The sequence below is a fragment of the Leuciscus leuciscus genome, assembly GCF_965113295.1.
Source record: "Leuciscus leuciscus genome assembly, chromosome: 22".
NCBI classification, from domain to species: domain Eukaryota; kingdom Metazoa; phylum Chordata; class Actinopteri; order Cypriniformes; family Leuciscidae; genus Leuciscus; species Leuciscus leuciscus.
In genome coordinates, this window is record NC_138746.1 from 14073887 (window position 1) to 14090599 (window position 16713).

Consider the following 16713-nt stretch of genomic DNA (forward strand, 5'->3'; position numbering starts at 1 on the left):
ACAAAATGTCAACAACGGAAGACTTGTCCAGCCAGCCTTACATGTTCGAGCCAGAGCCGGAGCGAGATGAAAATGAAGACGACGAACCTGCAGAACAACGTCTTCATATGGATGTATCGCAATGGTGTGTACTGTATTTACACATGAAACTTTGGTCTTCCGACCTTTTACCACCGTGTCGATTTATTTTGATTAATATGTCCGAGGGAGAGAGAGCAAGACAGCGTCTAGTTTGGAGACGGTGATGTCTTGTTTACACTTTCGCCTGGCTCTGAAGAGAGAGAGTGAGCGCGCGCGCGACCGGGTCTCTCTCTCTGCTCGTTCTTTCAGTTAAACATGCTCCTGTCACAAGCGCGGCAGTTCATCTAAATTAGACGGTGTAATGAAGCGTGTGGGTTACTACATCCAACAACCGAACATTTTAACTTACCCTCTCGTAACTTCTGCATCCTTTAGCTTGGACTACAAAATTGCAGCGAGAAATAATAATGGCGGATTGCTCGAAGTGTTGGGCCGGAAGTCAATGTCCTTATTTGGCAGTTCCGCTGCAAATACTGTGACGTGATAGTTCAAAAAACGTCATAGATAACAGAAAAATCTGAACCGGTTGAAAAATATGACCAAAACAGAATATAAAGATATCAACGAAGCACCTGAAGAGAATAATTTAATCTTTTCTGTACTTCTAAACACTCCAAATATACAACAAAATGCATTTAAGGGCTAAAAAAGTGCATTTAGCATGATATGTCCCCTTTAAAGGAACACTCCACCGTTTTTTGAAATAGGGCTTATTCACCTTCTTTCCCACATTTAGATAGGTGGGCAAATGCATTTTTGTCTCAGTGCATGCATTGTTTTAGTTTGACAGGGTCAGCGTGAGCTTAGCTTAGCATAATGAATGGAATCCTTTGTTGCCAGCTAGCATGTCCTGAATAAAAGTGATAAAAAAAAAAAAAAACCCTACCTAATTACTTCTTGTGGCCTGCGTATTCACAACAAGTACAAATAGCGATGCAGATTAACACTAGGCGATTTCCTAGGCAGATATTGACTTATATATTAAGGACTATATTAGGGGGAAGCACAGGCGAAGCACTGCTACTTGGGCGTGATATCTCTGCGCCCAAGTAGCAGTGCTTCGCCTGAGCTTCCCCCTAATATAGTCCCAAGTCAAAATCTGCATAGGAAATCGCCTAGTGTTAATCTGCATCGCTATTTGTACTTGTTGTGAATACGCAGGCCACAAGAAGTAATTAGGTGGGTTTTTTTTTTATATATATATATCACTTTTACTCAGGACATGCTAGCTGGCAACAAAGGATTCCATTCATTATGCTAAGCTAAGCTAGCGCCAACCCTGTCAAACTAAAACAATGCATGCACTGAGACAAAAATGCATTTGCCCACCTATCTAAATGTAGGAAAGAAGGTGAATAAGCCCTATTTAAAAAAACGGTGGAGTGTTCCTTTAAGCAGAAACTGTTTTCAGCATTAATAATGATAAGAAATGTTTTGGTGGAAACTAATTTTTTTTAGGAATCCTTGATGAATAAAAAAGTACAACATTTATTAGAAATAGAAATCATTATACTAAAAAATAGAAAAATATAATAGAAAACATTACAAATGTATTTGTCACTTTTTATCAAGTTATTGCATCCTTGCTGAATAAAAGCATTCATTTCATTCCTGAATTTCTTTAAAATAATTTCCTGATAATGTTTCAATAATTTGCGTTTACTTTAATACAGATTTTTTTAAACGTCTTTATAATTGATCTCTCAATACTGTTCTCACACGGTTATTTTAAGAATGAGGTCTCGCTCAAGGGTATCTATCATCATATTTGGTGGTCTTCAGAATCAAAAAGTTTGAATACCCCTGGAGACTTGATCTTGTGGCTGATGTCCAAGAACACCATTGTGTGCCCTTAAATTAGCTCTGGCATTAGCACAGAGTTGGGCGTCCTCACAAACAGTACACACACATACATACATGCATATCTAAGCTGCATACCTGAGGTGTTAGACCTCTGGCTGATTTCACGGCCGCCTGAATGCCTTCAACTGTGCTCTTATTGGCTGTTCCCACAGCGGCGGCCTTCTCCGCTGTAGCACCCAATCTGCTGGCATGATTCTCAAAGTTAGACGCCCTTTCTTCAAAGACCTAGAGGAAAAATAAGTATGTTTGAGTGCATTTCAGACCTAGCTGTACTTACAAATTTACATAGAAATGTCCATGCAAGCTAAATAAAATGCATTCGATATAAAAAATAGCGCTAAAATAAATGTTTCTTCTACAAATTGCAAAAGTCTTTTTACGATTAGGTTTAGGGTTTGCGATACTGTGTTTGATATGACACTGAAAAGCATCTGTTTAAAAGAGCCTGACCTCCTCTCTGTTGGGGGCTTCAAGAGGTGCTGTTGCTGCTACAGCCAGGAGTTTAATTGGTGTGGTTGTATCACTGAAAACATCAGACACCTCCTTGGTCATTGCCTCCTGCATCTTTGCCTTCAGATCCTTGAAGGAAAAATATGATACAGGTTATTTAAGTGTACAGTTAACATACACTACCGGTAAAAACTTGGAATAAAAAGTTTTGTATGCTCACCAAGGCTGCTTGTATTTAATAAAAAATACAGGGAAACAATTCAAAAGAACTGTTTTCAATCTCACAAACTGTATATATTTTGGGATTATTATATATTATTATTTATAATTATTATATTACTTAATATATTTTAAAATTACATTTCTTCCTGTGATTCCAAAGTAAAATTTTCACCAGTCATTACTCCAGTCTTCAGTGTCACATGATCCTTCAGAAATCATTCTAATATGCTGATTTGGTCCTCAAGAAACATTTATTATTATTATCAATTTAATATTTTTTGGTAAAACATTTAAATCTTTGGGGAAAGTAAGTTTTAAAAAATGAAAGAAAAATTAATAGTTTTATTCAGCAAGGACACATTCAAAAGTAACAGCAAAGACACTGATAATGTTACAAAAGCTTTCCATTTCAAATAAGTGCTGTTCTTTCTACTTTTCTATTGAACTTTCTATTCATCAAAGAACCAAAGAAAACATGTATCACTGCCAAAACTGTTTTTAACATTGATAATAATGAGTACCATTATTAATACTTGAGCACCAATAATAATTGATAATATCGAGCAATCAGCATATTAGAATGATTTCTGAAGGATCATGTGATTGAAAAATGGAGTAGTGATGCTGAAAATTCAGCTTGAGTAACAGCAATAAAATGACATTTTAAAATATAATCAAATAGAAAACAGTTATTTTAAATTATAATACTATTTCACAATATTACTGTTTTTCAAAAACATAAAAAAAAAAATCTTAATCATTATAATAATTATTCCTAACTAGGTAGTGTAATTTGCTGGAAATAGCGTAGGAATGAATATATTGCAATGCAAATATTTTCCAGCAGAGGGTATCATTTGCTTATGTATTATCTTGAGCACTTTGTGTACTGCACTACTCTAAGGCCAGCAGATTTGACCTCTGCACTTCCCATTTGAGAAGATCTAAACATCTGATTATGCTTCACCCACACCTGCTGTGAGAAAGATACTGGGATCTTTTAATAGAAAAGGGGGACACGATGCCTTACTTTAATTGCCTCCAGCAGATGAGCGGCCACAGCGCGCGCCTGAGGACTCTCTCCCTCTCCCCGCGAGGCCAGATCTGCCAACTGCATCATCAGCTGCTCCACTCGCTCACACATTGCTAGCAGCTCCTGTCTGTATGGTCCTGGTAGAGAGTTCGCCAGTCGACGGCCCTCAGCTATCAGTCCCCGTATGGCAGCCTGGCCTACAGACAGAGAGATAACAGGCTCCCATTCAGGCTGGTGCACCTAGACAATGTTATGGGGTCTGTGTATATAAAACAAGCTATCCATCCTGTGCACTAGGAACACAAACAAAATGTTTGTAATTTAATAATGAAATGTGTCATTTCTAGCAGAAAGGATCAAACAGGTTTCCCAAACACTCCCGACTCCAGTCTTCCATTGTTTGGACAAACAGACAGTCTCTTAAGGGAAATTAACTGCTTATAGTTGATACATGAAACACACTTTAAATTTAAGCAAAAACAAAAATCATATTAGAAACATTATACTGAAACATTTCATGTCTCAAGACAGACCGAAAGTCATTTATTTCCAATGGAGAGTAGTACGGGAGTTCCGGCCATAAGCGTATGTGGAATTTTCAGGTCCGATTTGAGCTTGAAATGTGTTTAAATAAACATCCAATCAGATGTAATGTATTCTAATCAACTATGAGTGTGAGATGAGAATTACCAATCTAATTGCACTAAAACATTAATTTTTAAACACTGTTTCTGTTAAATGGGCAGTTGTGAATAATTACATACAAAGTCATTTTTATTTTTCCGCAATATTTATTTAAATTGATTAGCCCTAAAAACCTACTATGATTTTCTAGCAAACTTATTGGCGGTCATTTGTTTTGTGTGGATAAATTCATACATTTATTATTCATTCATTTTACCATAGTGAATAAGCAGAATTAATTTGAAATTAATGGGCGACTGCCATTCACTGAGTGGCTAATAAGTTAGAATTTTTTTTGATGCGTTACAACATTGCGTTACTCCCTTAAAAAGTAACTAATTGTGTTACTTAGTTACTTTTTGGGAAATGTATGCATTACATTACTTTTGTGTTACTTTTTCTCACCTGGGCAGGGCTTGCTTGTTTTTTTTGTAACAAAAATAGCTACATTTGCTATTTTGGCAAATGTAAAGGACCTTTCACACCAAAAGTGAAATGAATAAGCCTCTGGCTGAAGGAAATGCAAATTCATGGTTGTACAGTAGAGGGTGTAGCTCAAACAAGAGGGTGTAGCTCAAACAAACCTTTCAGCTGTGCTGCCTTTCTGGATTGCAGCAATAAAAACAAAAACAAAAATGAAACACAAATGTGATGTTCATCTGAAGTTATTTTTGCTTATTAGTATGGTTGAATTAGATCATCAAAGGTCAGCAGCAAAGGCATAATAAAATTAGATTAAATACATAAAGTATATTTGTGTTATTTAAAATTTAATTATTGCAGGTTGGCATAATATTCTGTTTTACTATTATCTAATTTTTATATTTTGATTCATTTTGAGGAATACTGAATCTGTTTTTGTGTAAGTAAGATGAGTAAATGCATTCTCACAGTTAGTCTAAAACTGCAATCACCATCGTGTTTACACAGCGCACATAACACCTTATTTGAAAAAGTAACTCAGATATTTTGTTGTAACTTTAAATGTAATCTGATTACTGATTACGTGATTCGCGTTACCTGTAATGTGTTACCCCCCGCACTGTAAATAAGTATCTCTATTTGCTAGTTTAAAAAACAACCAAAAAAACCCAAATATTTTACATTTACTTCATTTGGAAGTACAATCACACCACTTAAGTATGGAAGATTAGAATCCAAGTCCGCATCCTAAGTTAAAGGGTAGATAGTATACTTTTTCTGGTGGATTTTGAATTGAGTATCCGTGCATGATGTTTAAGTGATTATTACCCACAATTCCTTGCAACATTTGGAGCATGTGAAGACTCACTTTCAACTTTTTCAGTTGAAGAAATGTTCAGTGTTGCAAAGCTAAGCTGCATAGCAGTTTTTAAAGTTTAATAAGGTTAATTAACAATGAATTCTTATGTAATAAAGTTGGCAAGATGACAAGGGCCATGTGGTATCAAGATGCAATTATATGACGTGGTAGTATGTTTCAATACTGGTCTTGCTATACACTCGAAATCATGGATTTTCCCCGCGAAGTACATACTTCACAGTCCCACCGCAGGAAAAGAAGATCTCCAGAAGCAGAACTGAACAGCTCTGGTCTAGAGTTACTCCAAGACTAAGTTAACCTGAAAGTAACATGACCTGCTGTGAATAGGACACGAAGCAGCTATTTATGGTTTGAAATATTTTAAGTATGAACATAAATACAACAGGGGCAGAGAAAATAGCCATCTGTCACATCACATAAAGGTCCAGAGTCAAGTGCCCAGTTCCATACGTATGAATAAGTCATTCAATATGCCAGTGTCATCCTTTGGGGGAAAAGTAATTACCTCAGATGCCCAGATGAGGTTTTTACCTGACTGGATGCCCATTACGCTAATAACATAAACAGATTTTATAACTCATACATGGTTTTGATACCTACAAATAGGTTGCCAGGCTGTTTTTTTTGTCTGATTTAAATGGTAATGTTTTACTTCATCATGCCACCCACCAACTCCATGGTCGTCCACTCCAGGGTTGTTGATCCAGCGCAAAGCCTGCTCCATTTTGCCCTCTAGGGTAACAGCAGCCTTGGCAGGTCTCATGTTGGCCACGGCACGGTTAGTCTTTGCCTGCAAGTTTTGCAAAGCTGTGCCAATCTGTTTGGCCAGCGATCTAGCCTCAGGAGTATCCCCTTTACCCCTGTGACACAAAAATGGACCAGAACATGAGGTTAAAAAACAAACATTTATAACATAATTATCATGAATAAAACAATAAATAAATAAAAGAATCACATTATCAGACAGATATATTCCAGATCTGGAGTCACACTAGGCACATTATCTTGGTTACATAATGTGACCTAACCATGACCATGATAATGGTTTATCAAGTTCACATTTTTCATCATGTTCTGATCAAAGACAACATTTTCTAAACATGACAGACTGGCATGACTGATATGAAGCTGAAAACCTTCTGTCCTTTGAAAGTGGAAAGAACACTTAATGCTCTACACGCAATGTAGGCCTGTAATTACATTTTACGAAGTTCAACCAGTCTCGCAGTGAGTCCTGCGATCTCACTGATGGAGCGCAGAATGTCGTCTCTCTCTTTAGGGTCTTCACACAAGTCAGCGATGCGCTTGGCCTCTGCCAGAAGAGCACGGATGTTCTCTTCCCCCTCCGGACCACCGTTAGGATCAGCCAGCCAGCTCTGTGCAGAAATGAACATTTAGTTAAAAGAAATGTTTAGTAAGTAACTTATTATCAGAAAGAACATACTAGAGTGACACTTGTCAACATATCCTATGTTTTCAATTTGAAGGAATATTAAAAGTCATATTGTTATTCAGCAAAAGGAATCAGTCTGTTATATAATCATATACTTTGCCGTTGTCTGAACTCATCTGTGGTTTTCTGTCACTGCACCGACTACACAAAGTACAATGATTCCACCCTTTAAATACTTATGAGACAGCACATCTCCACTAAATAACATCAGTCGAGACAGATTTATGCTACAGCTATTTAGACGAGAACACGTCTGTAATTATGAGTACCCATTTTAAGTACCCACAGGTCCTCTGGGATGCATATTGTCTCTTCAAATGTGTAACTATAACAAAATAAAAAATGTAATAAGATATTACAAATAGACAAAAAATAAACTGACTTATGAACGTTGAGACTGGAGAAAACACTTGCCATATTTTTGTTGTTGACATCAATGGCCATTTATTGACTCAAACTAGGTTAAAACTATCCGAGATATAATTATATTAGGTTGATTAGGTATAAATGTTGGTACTCTGTTGGGTTGTCACTTGATGTTCAAAATTTGAGCCCTGAAGCAAACAATAGACACACTAAACACACCAATCTTCATGTCTCTGTTCAACAATTTCAAGACTGACCTGGGCCGTGTCGATTCTCTTGGCGATTGCCTGTTTGGCATTGGTCAGGGCCTCCAGCTTTCGGGCAGCATTCTCCACTTTCCCCACCAGAATATCCAAACCCTGGCCCACCTGCTGAGCTTTCTGCATACCCATAGGGGTGGCACCCTGACCTCTGAACAAGCAACATATTTTATTAATGGTAACAATTAACAATAAGGTCTCGTTTGTTAACAGTAGTTAATGCATTAATTAACATGTACTAACAATGGGCAATATATTCTAACAGCACTTATTAACCATTGTTAATGTTATTTAATAAAAAATGTCATGTTCATGTTAATTCACTTCACTGCATTAAAGGTGCATTATGTAAAATTGACAGCTAGTGGTTGAAATGGGTACTGAAGTCCAAATTCAAAATATTGGAGAGAGTTGTTTCCCCCGCCCTGTCCTTTCAGACTCAACAACACTCATTCAGGTTGCCAGATTCAGGACACGCAACAGGAATGAGCGCAATTGACAATGGAAAGCGATGAGCCTTACAATGTAAGTTGATCAACTAATGTATACTGTATGTTTGCAATGTTTTTATTGCCGAGGCTTTTTAGGTCAGGTAGAATCTGCAATTTCTGACACAGTTTGTTTGCTTACTTCAATGGCTGCAATACACTGTGTTTTCCACCAACTGGCAACCCCGGGTATCGAAATACTATTGGGTAAATTGGTAGTGGGTGGGATCACACAGACCAAAACAAAAACAGACATTCCGACACGGAATAGCATTGCTCAGCACTGCTTTTCGGAGAAACAAGTATTTGAGCTTACCATGTTTCCTAAATCTCTGCTAACATATTATGGTGCTTTTATGCATTAGTACAAAAGAAATGACATACAGCACCTTTCTTTAACTAATGTAGTTGACTAATGTTAACAAATGAAAACGTATTGCAAAGTGTTACCAATGTAATGTTATAATTTACATGATCACAAAATCGAAATAACAAAAATAAATTGATAAATACAAATAAATTTCTCTCGACTACATAAAGATAAAGATCTCGCCGACTACCCTTGAGAAATTAATTCAGGGAAACAATTTAACATGTAAGCATTCGATCTGCATACACAGGTCAGTGTAAAGAGCCTCCCCTGTGTGAGAGTTCAGTGGGCCTGTGCAGCCGCTGATTATCCGGCCCTTCAGCCTTTAATCTGCTTTCCTTCAGTCTCTCTAATGAAGTCAGAGCCCAGCGTCTGATCTTTCACTTTCACTCCAGCTTTCAACATCCCTGACACATGGGCCCAAACTGTACCACACCGTTCCTTCCTTCTCCTGTACTCAACAGTCAGGGATAAACAATCCCTCGAGAATTAGACCGCTAACAAACAACGTCTAAACTGTGTTTATTGAAAAACCTGACACACTTTCTCATGTTGTAAATTAGAAGCAGTTACAGCCCCTGAGACACATCACACAGGGGTAATGTGTTAAATAAAAGATGATCATTATGAACAGCACACAGCTGCATTAATGAATAATTCAGGTCACGTGAGCACTACAGGAACATGTGCTGGCATTTGGTTCTCAATGTGAAATGCTGAACTGAGGAATCTCATAGTCTGTGGAATCGGCAGTATAATGGGTTCTGACAATGAATCTGCCTTTTCCCCAGGTGAACCTGAAGGGGGCGTACCTGGCGCGCACATCTGACACCTGATCCGTCATCTGGCCCAAGGTCTTAGCTGTTCCCAGGATCTCTCGTCTCTCTTTCCCCGCACAAAGCTCACCCACTTTTCCTGCTTCATCCAGTATCTGACGCAAAGCATGCTCTCCTGGATCTCCTGTGCGAGAACATCCAGAGCAAGAGTTAGGCCACTACACACTCATATTTTTAATCGATTCAATTAAAATCATCTACATTACACAAATATTGTGTACACTACTGTTCAAAAGATTTTTAAAAGGAAATGAATACTTTTATTCAGCAAGGATGCATTAAATTGATCAAAAATGGCAGTAAGACATAATGTTACAAAAGATTCAAATAAATGCTGCTCTTTTGAACGTTTTATTCATCAAAACATCTTGAAGAAAATGTGTTGTGTTCACCCAAAATATTAAACAGAACAACTGTTTTCAATATTGATAACAATAAGAAATGTTTCCTGAGCAGCAAATCACCATATTAGAATCATTTCTGAAGGATCATGCGACACTAAAGACTGGAATAATGATGCTGAAAATTCAGCTTTGCCATTACAGGAAATAAATTATTTTATAAAACAGAAAACAATGTTTTAAATTGTAATATTATTTCACAAAATTACCATTTTACTGTCATCTGATCAAATAAATACAGCCTTGGTGAGCATTAGATACTTTTTTTTCTTCAGAAAAACATTTTAAAAATTGTATTACTGACCACAAACTTTTGAATAGTAGTGTATGGCGTAGGACTAGTTGGATCATACTATACTTTTTTATTTGTTTATTTTTATTTAATTATTTATAATATTTATTTATTTAAATATAAAAAAATAAGGTAATTCTTTTAATTATTAATATGTTTTGTAAAGTTTTTGGTAATGTGAAAAACATATATGTCATAATTACATTTTTCTCTCTGATACATAGAATCAAACCACTTTGTTAGCATGTAAAGATCCAATACAGATTCAAATAGGTTTTATTAACGCATAAATGTTGGCGTTATATGTTATAAATCACATGTGTTCAAATCTGAGGTCAGAAAGTTGCAGAAAAAGGAGCAATTTTTATCTCAAAATATCAAAGAAAATCCATTCCTGACATGACTTCCTTAACACCTGAAAGATGACAGTGAGCTAATAATGGATGAAGTGATGTTACCTGGTAGGCCGTTAGGGTCCCTCAGCCAGATTTTAGCATGACCCATCTTTGACTCTATCAGAGCTAGCGCTCTCTTCATGGCCTCAGTGTCCTTCAAAGAAAAAGAGTGTGTTAGTAATCAGTAATGTTTGTCATTTAGGCCTTACAGGGAAGGATGTAATCACATGTATCAGAGTGGATACAGTTTTTTTTTTTTTTTTTTGGTTGCATATGTGCTCATATGAGGGAGTAGATGCTAAAGGGAGGGGGCTCTGCAGCTCTTTCCCTCTGAAGGACAAGAGGAGCCTCTGCCTCTCTCAATCACACACACAAAGTGCGAGAGCGACCCACATAATCACCACTTAACACTCCATTGCACCACGCACACATTTGGAGGAGAACTCGTCTGTTTGAGTAACTCAGCCGTGCGTATGGCACTCCTTTCTACTGCAGTCTAAAGCAATAGTCATCTGCACAGACAAATGCATTCAATGCACACATTATCGCAAAAAATGTGCATATCAAGAGCATAACACTAAAAGACAAATGAAGGGTATGGGTGTGAAATTATGTTCAGTGTGAGTATCAATGCCATGCCTTCAATACTGACAGCTCAGATTATTTCAGCTTATTGAGGAGAGGTGTGCTATGAATTTTCTAATTGATGTGACTTGGCAGCAGTAAATAATAGACTGGCAACACCCTAGCAACCAATCAAAATACCTTAGCAACTACAAACATACTCCAGCCATATCTGCAAACCAGAATAAGATAGACGAGGGGTGAGATCTTTTGACTTACGGCAGTGTTTTGAGGCCCATAAGGGCCCCAGTCATATCTTGCTACAAATATATCAGAAAGACAAGGGAAAGATAATACTAACAATAATTTGTTTCATTTATATAGCACTTTTCTGGGTACTTAAAGGGCTATACATATGAAAGGATGAATCTCCTCAACTACCACCAATGTGCAGCATCCACCTGGATGATGCGACAGCATCCATATTGCACCAGAACATCAGCTTATTGGTGGAGAGGAGACAGAGTGATGAAGCCAATCAGTATATAGGGATGATTAGGAGGCCATGATGATGGACAGAGGCCAATGGGCAAATTTGGCCAGGATTTTTTATGACCACAGAGAGTCAGGACTTCGGTTGAAAGTTGTGGCAAGCAGGACGAGGCCTTAATCTGGAAATGTACATAACTATTTTTTTTTTTTGTCTTTGATTCAGCAAGACAGGACAATAATGGACCTTTCAGAAAGAGTGATAACTGAGTTCTTGTTTTTACATGTGGCATTTCCAGCAGGAGACACTCTGGCAGCTGAAGCAGCAGATCCATTCAGGAGAGGGAGACGGGTAGGAAATGAACCCCTCGCACCTGCTCCAGCTGCCTATTACACTCCATCTCTGCAGTAAAATACAGTTTGTATTCAAATTTCTCCAAAATATACAGCTAGATTCCTGTCAACCCACTTTCATAAATCCATATTACAAAATCAAAAAAGCCCAAATATAGTTTGCGGTGATCTTGAAGCAAACCTGAAGCACAAGTATAATCAATGAGTCTTCTTTCAGCTAAAACGAATTATCCGCCCAATCCATTTCCTCTGCTTACTTTGCCTGCCTGCTATCCAGTAACTGCTGCTTTCCAGCCAACCGTTCAGCATCCAGCAAAACAGATCACATTATTTGTAAGTTGATGAGTCATTTCCTATTCACATGCATTAATGGAGATTCAGCTCAGGATTGGGTTGCATTCTCAAGCAGCAAAGTCCAGGCAACTGCAACATTGATAACAATAATTAATGTTTATTGAGCACCAAACCAGCATAATATAATAATTTCTGAAGAATCATGTGACAATGAAGACTGGAGACAATGAAGACTGCTTTGCCATCAGAGGAATGAATTACATTTTAAAATATATTCAAATATAATTTATTTTAAATTGTAATAATAAAAGTAATGTTTAACTGTATTTTTTATCAAATAAATGCAGCCTTACTGAGCATAATGAGACATTTTTCAAAAACATTATTGACTCCAAACTTCTGAATGGTAGTGTATATATAGTGTGTGTGTGTGTGTGTGTGTGTGTGTGGTCCTGGTATTCCCTATGTTGTGGGTAACAAGGTAAATTTTAAAGGGTATGTAGAAAAGGGACCTAACCCTTACTGCACAATTCCATATTGCATTAGTTATTAACACACTCTTTTATTACAGACACTGAGTTCAGAGACATGAAAAGGACATCTGAACCTGATAATGTGATCAAAATGTCACGATGGAGCCAGAAGACGTGTTTGAACAATCTCTGCTTTAATATGTATTCTGCTTATGCACCTGATCTCTTGACAAATATCACAAGCACCTGTTGTGGCGAATTACAATATGGAGGTAGACTGATGCCGAGTTTCAATGATGAACTTAACTTACTCTTTACAAAAAAGATACTGTAAAGGTTAAACATTCATCTGGCTGACAACAACGTCTCTTTTTGGCTAACAGAGTAAATACTGTCAAGGAAGATTTAGGTCAACTGTACTAAGGGTATTAGGTGACAAAAGCTTCGAAATTGCTATTAAGAAAATTCCAAATAAATGCAGAAGTTTATATTATTGAATAAGGAAACACATAAAAAATAATTTTCTGATTACAGTTATGAGTGAAACAATAAATTAAATTGGAAATGCATTGGTTTTATCTTCTATAATTCATTCTCTGCAAATGGACTGTGTTTGCAGGGTGTGATTTGTGAAAAAGCAGAGGAGGGATGCTTTAGTTTTTTTTATTCATGAAAATAAATCACCAACCACAGAGGGTATTTCGTGCAGCTATTAAAGTAACATTTATAGAATAATATGAACTTTAATGAAACAATATTGGAACATTTTGAAAAAAAAATGTTTAAATATTTTAATTTTTACATCAAGTAGAGCGAGTTTTTCACTCTTATGCCTTGTCCTTCCTCACAGGGAAGCGCTCATTCACATAATAAACATCTGCGCTTGAGTAGATACCTCTGTATCTCTCGTTGGTTATATAGAGATTACATAATCAGAGAATATTTATTTTCCGATTTGAATTGGTTCATTTAAATTTCACACTTCAAGCTTTCCATAATTTTTATCTTGACTGAGGCTTTTTCGTGAGACAGCTGACTTTTTGTGACGCACTCCAGAAAGGAGACAGAGACTGCAAAAAAGCACATCCTGTTTAATTATTTTTGTTTTTTCTTTATTTTACAAAAGCATAACATTTTGTTGCTATTGTGAGTGTATACAAATAAAATATACAGTATGCTGTATACTGTATACTGTAAAATCCTGCTCCGAATCATTTTTACTTTTCTTTAATTTGGCTAGCTGTAGTTTTCATGTTGAAATATACTATTATCTGACTATTGTGCTTTGCGACACATGAAAAGGTGTGCATGGATTAAGGCTACTAGAACCTGGATCGTAACTTAAACACGCAGTCATCTCTCATCACACAAGTGGGAGCGCCATCAGTGAAAGTCCATTTATGATTTTATTGTTGTTTAAACGTGCGTGCTGAAGCGTTTTGATTAGTTATATATACAGTATATATTATATTTAAGATATTTTAGATGGTTTATTGGTGAAGTAGCATTGATCAACTGATAAATTTGATCCCCACCGGGGTTAAAAATATTTTAGCAGAGGCAGGGATATTTAGACCAAATGGAAATCCTCCCCAACAAATCACACCCTGTGTGTATGAGTGGTTTAGGAAGTTGGAGAGCAATAAACTACAACAATCCATCTTTCATGTTGTCAGTCATAGGGCACAAGGGAGCCCAGAGTCAGAATGGAGTTTCAACTCAATTTTTGTCTCAAGACAAAAGCAAGTGGGTCCAATGCTATATGTGTGCTACATTGAAAATGTACTATTTTAATGTGCCAGAACAATTATTAAAGGGGTGGTATAATGCCCTTATCACAAGATGTAAAATAAGTATTTGATGTCCTCAGAGAACCCCAGAGATATTTTTATATAGCATGTTAAAATTGTCACTTTCTGAGGGTGAGCAAAAATGCATTTTGTGTCTGTCCCTTTAAATGCAAATGAGCTGCTGCTCCTGGCACAGGGGGCGGAGCTTCAACAGCTTGCACTCACACAGACATGCACTCAATTTACAATCTTTCTTTTCAGGGACACTGATAAAAAATATTGATGATTCATCAATCACACTCGGAGCGGCGTATAAAAATTTCGTCCGATAAAATTCTCTCAAAAATCAGAGCAACCTCCAACTAGCAACTGCCAATGTTTCATGACTAAACCACTTTTTATTGCAAAACTAAACTAAAGACTATTGGCTAATTCAATAAAAAGGGAGGAGCTTTCCAATATATACCACCCCAATTTTCTATTTCAACAAGAAATGCATGAACACAAAAGCAAACTGCACTCGTCAAGCCATTTCATTGGATATTTAAAAGTGGGTGGAGCGGTGCATCAGGAGTCATGGAGCAGAACATCAGGTTGATCTGGTAAGACAGCATTCAGATTAAAGGAACATGTACAGCGGGAGCCATGGAGACAGACATCAAGTGTTAAAAAGTTGTCACTTCCAGAGCAAGACATTAGTGATTAACTGTGAGACAGAGTGTTCTAAATGAGGGATGATTCGAGAATGGGAGATGTGAATGTGGAGGATGAGTAATGGCACAGTTGCATTCCACACCACATCAGAAAACAACTTCTCTAATTGCAATTTATTGTTTTGTTTTGGTGCTAGGTTTCCCGAAAATACATCACCCCTTATATAAACACAGCATTTAAAATGACAAGCCAGGCTGAGAAAGGGCTTTCTATCAAACATAATGTAAAAAACAAAAAACAAGAATGAAAATACTAACACAGACATACGGTTAGCAACACAATGATCTGGCATGCAGTTTGTCGCATTACAAAGCGGGAGAGAGGAGAGCTTACCTTCTATAGGAAGGGAAAAAAATGGAAGAACACAGAACAGAAAGAGAGCAAAAAAGAAAGAGGCATGTTTACAGAGTTATATCAGGGCAAAAAGAAAAAAAACAGAGGTGACAGCAAAGTAAATGAAAGCTTAGGAAACTGATTTTGAAAGTAGAGTGGTTTCTTATGGAAATATTTAATATGCATGCTAAGCAAGCAAAGGGTGTCATCAATCAGGAAGAAGGATCAAATGATTCAGTAGACTTTGTGAAATATTAAACGGCAGATCGTTAATCTAACGGTTAAACACTGATGCCATGATGAGGTTTTTTTTATCTATTCTGGTTATTAGGCCTGTGTATTTTTATGTAATATAGTCAGTGAATGCTGAGCCTGACTGTGAACAGTCCAGGAAATGGAACAGATTATTACATTAGCAGGATGGGAGTGTCAGATTCATTTAGAGAGAAAAACAAAGATACACCAAGGGGTCTCAATAGAACACAGATTTCTTTTTTGAAGCGGCCATGTATTTTTCCCATTCATTTTCTTTAAATACATTTAAAAAAAATATTTAAACCTTGAACTAAAACAACCAGCTTTCAGATAAATCTCAAGATTAGAATATTTGGATAAAAAAATAAATAAAAAAAATAATAATAATTCGCTGTGACGTGACTGAATCAGTCATGTGGTACAATACAAAACAACTAATTATTAAACCCCTTTAAGGCACGTCAGTTCACTTGATGTCCACATTTGTAATGCACCAGGCAGCTATTTCCAACTCTAAAATAAATTGCACCTCTAAAGCTCAAATCACCAAACAAAAACTGTAGCAATGTGTCCTAACCAGATGGGATGCTGCAATATGCAATAAAATGTATATTGTCCATGTTAATAAGAGTTTTTGTCCTCTTCAGATACACACCAGGCGACGGGAGATCAAATTAGTTACTATTAGTTTATTTTTAATCCATTTGATAATGTACGTATCAAATTTGTCGCAAATGTGAAGCAGAAGTGCACTTGCAGAGAGAGCCTGTCCACAAGTCTTCTGATTGGCTGTGATTTGTGATTTTGTCGCTTCGTGTTGATTGTCGCTGGAATCTTATCGCATTGCTTTGACATCCATTCCTAGAGCAGCTATATTGATCACAATGCATATGCAGGCTATGCTTATAGCTTTTTTTAACTGTAAAGTACAGTCGATCTATTGAGTTACA

General features: G+C 36.8%; 1 protein-coding gene across 5 annotated transcripts in view; it reads right to left on the reverse strand.

Moving 5' to 3' along the window:
- The window catches only part of vcla (vinculin a), a 42167-nt gene that overhangs the window by 9150 nt on the left and 16304 nt on the right, over nucleotides 1–16713 (reverse strand). For 3 of the 5 annotated variants that reach the window (XM_082154186.1, XM_082154184.1, XM_082154188.1), the window contains exons 7-14: nucleotides 10561–10654; nucleotides 9386–9533; nucleotides 7713–7866; nucleotides 6837–7012; nucleotides 6306–6496; nucleotides 3647–3846; nucleotides 2395–2523; nucleotides 2020–2169 (exon numbers count right to left, since the gene is read on the reverse strand). In XM_082154186.1, coding sequence (XP_082010312.1) covers nucleotides 2020–2169; nucleotides 2395–2523; nucleotides 3647–3846; nucleotides 6306–6496; nucleotides 6837–7012; nucleotides 7713–7866; nucleotides 9386–9533; nucleotides 10561–10654 — 1242 coding nt within the window. The remainder of the gene's footprint in view (nucleotides 1–2019; nucleotides 2170–2394; nucleotides 2524–3646; nucleotides 3847–6305; nucleotides 6497–6836; nucleotides 7013–7712; nucleotides 7867–9385; nucleotides 9534–10560; nucleotides 10655–16713) is intronic. The other 2 variants (XM_082154185.1, XM_082154187.1) reach the window with 1 other exon arrangement.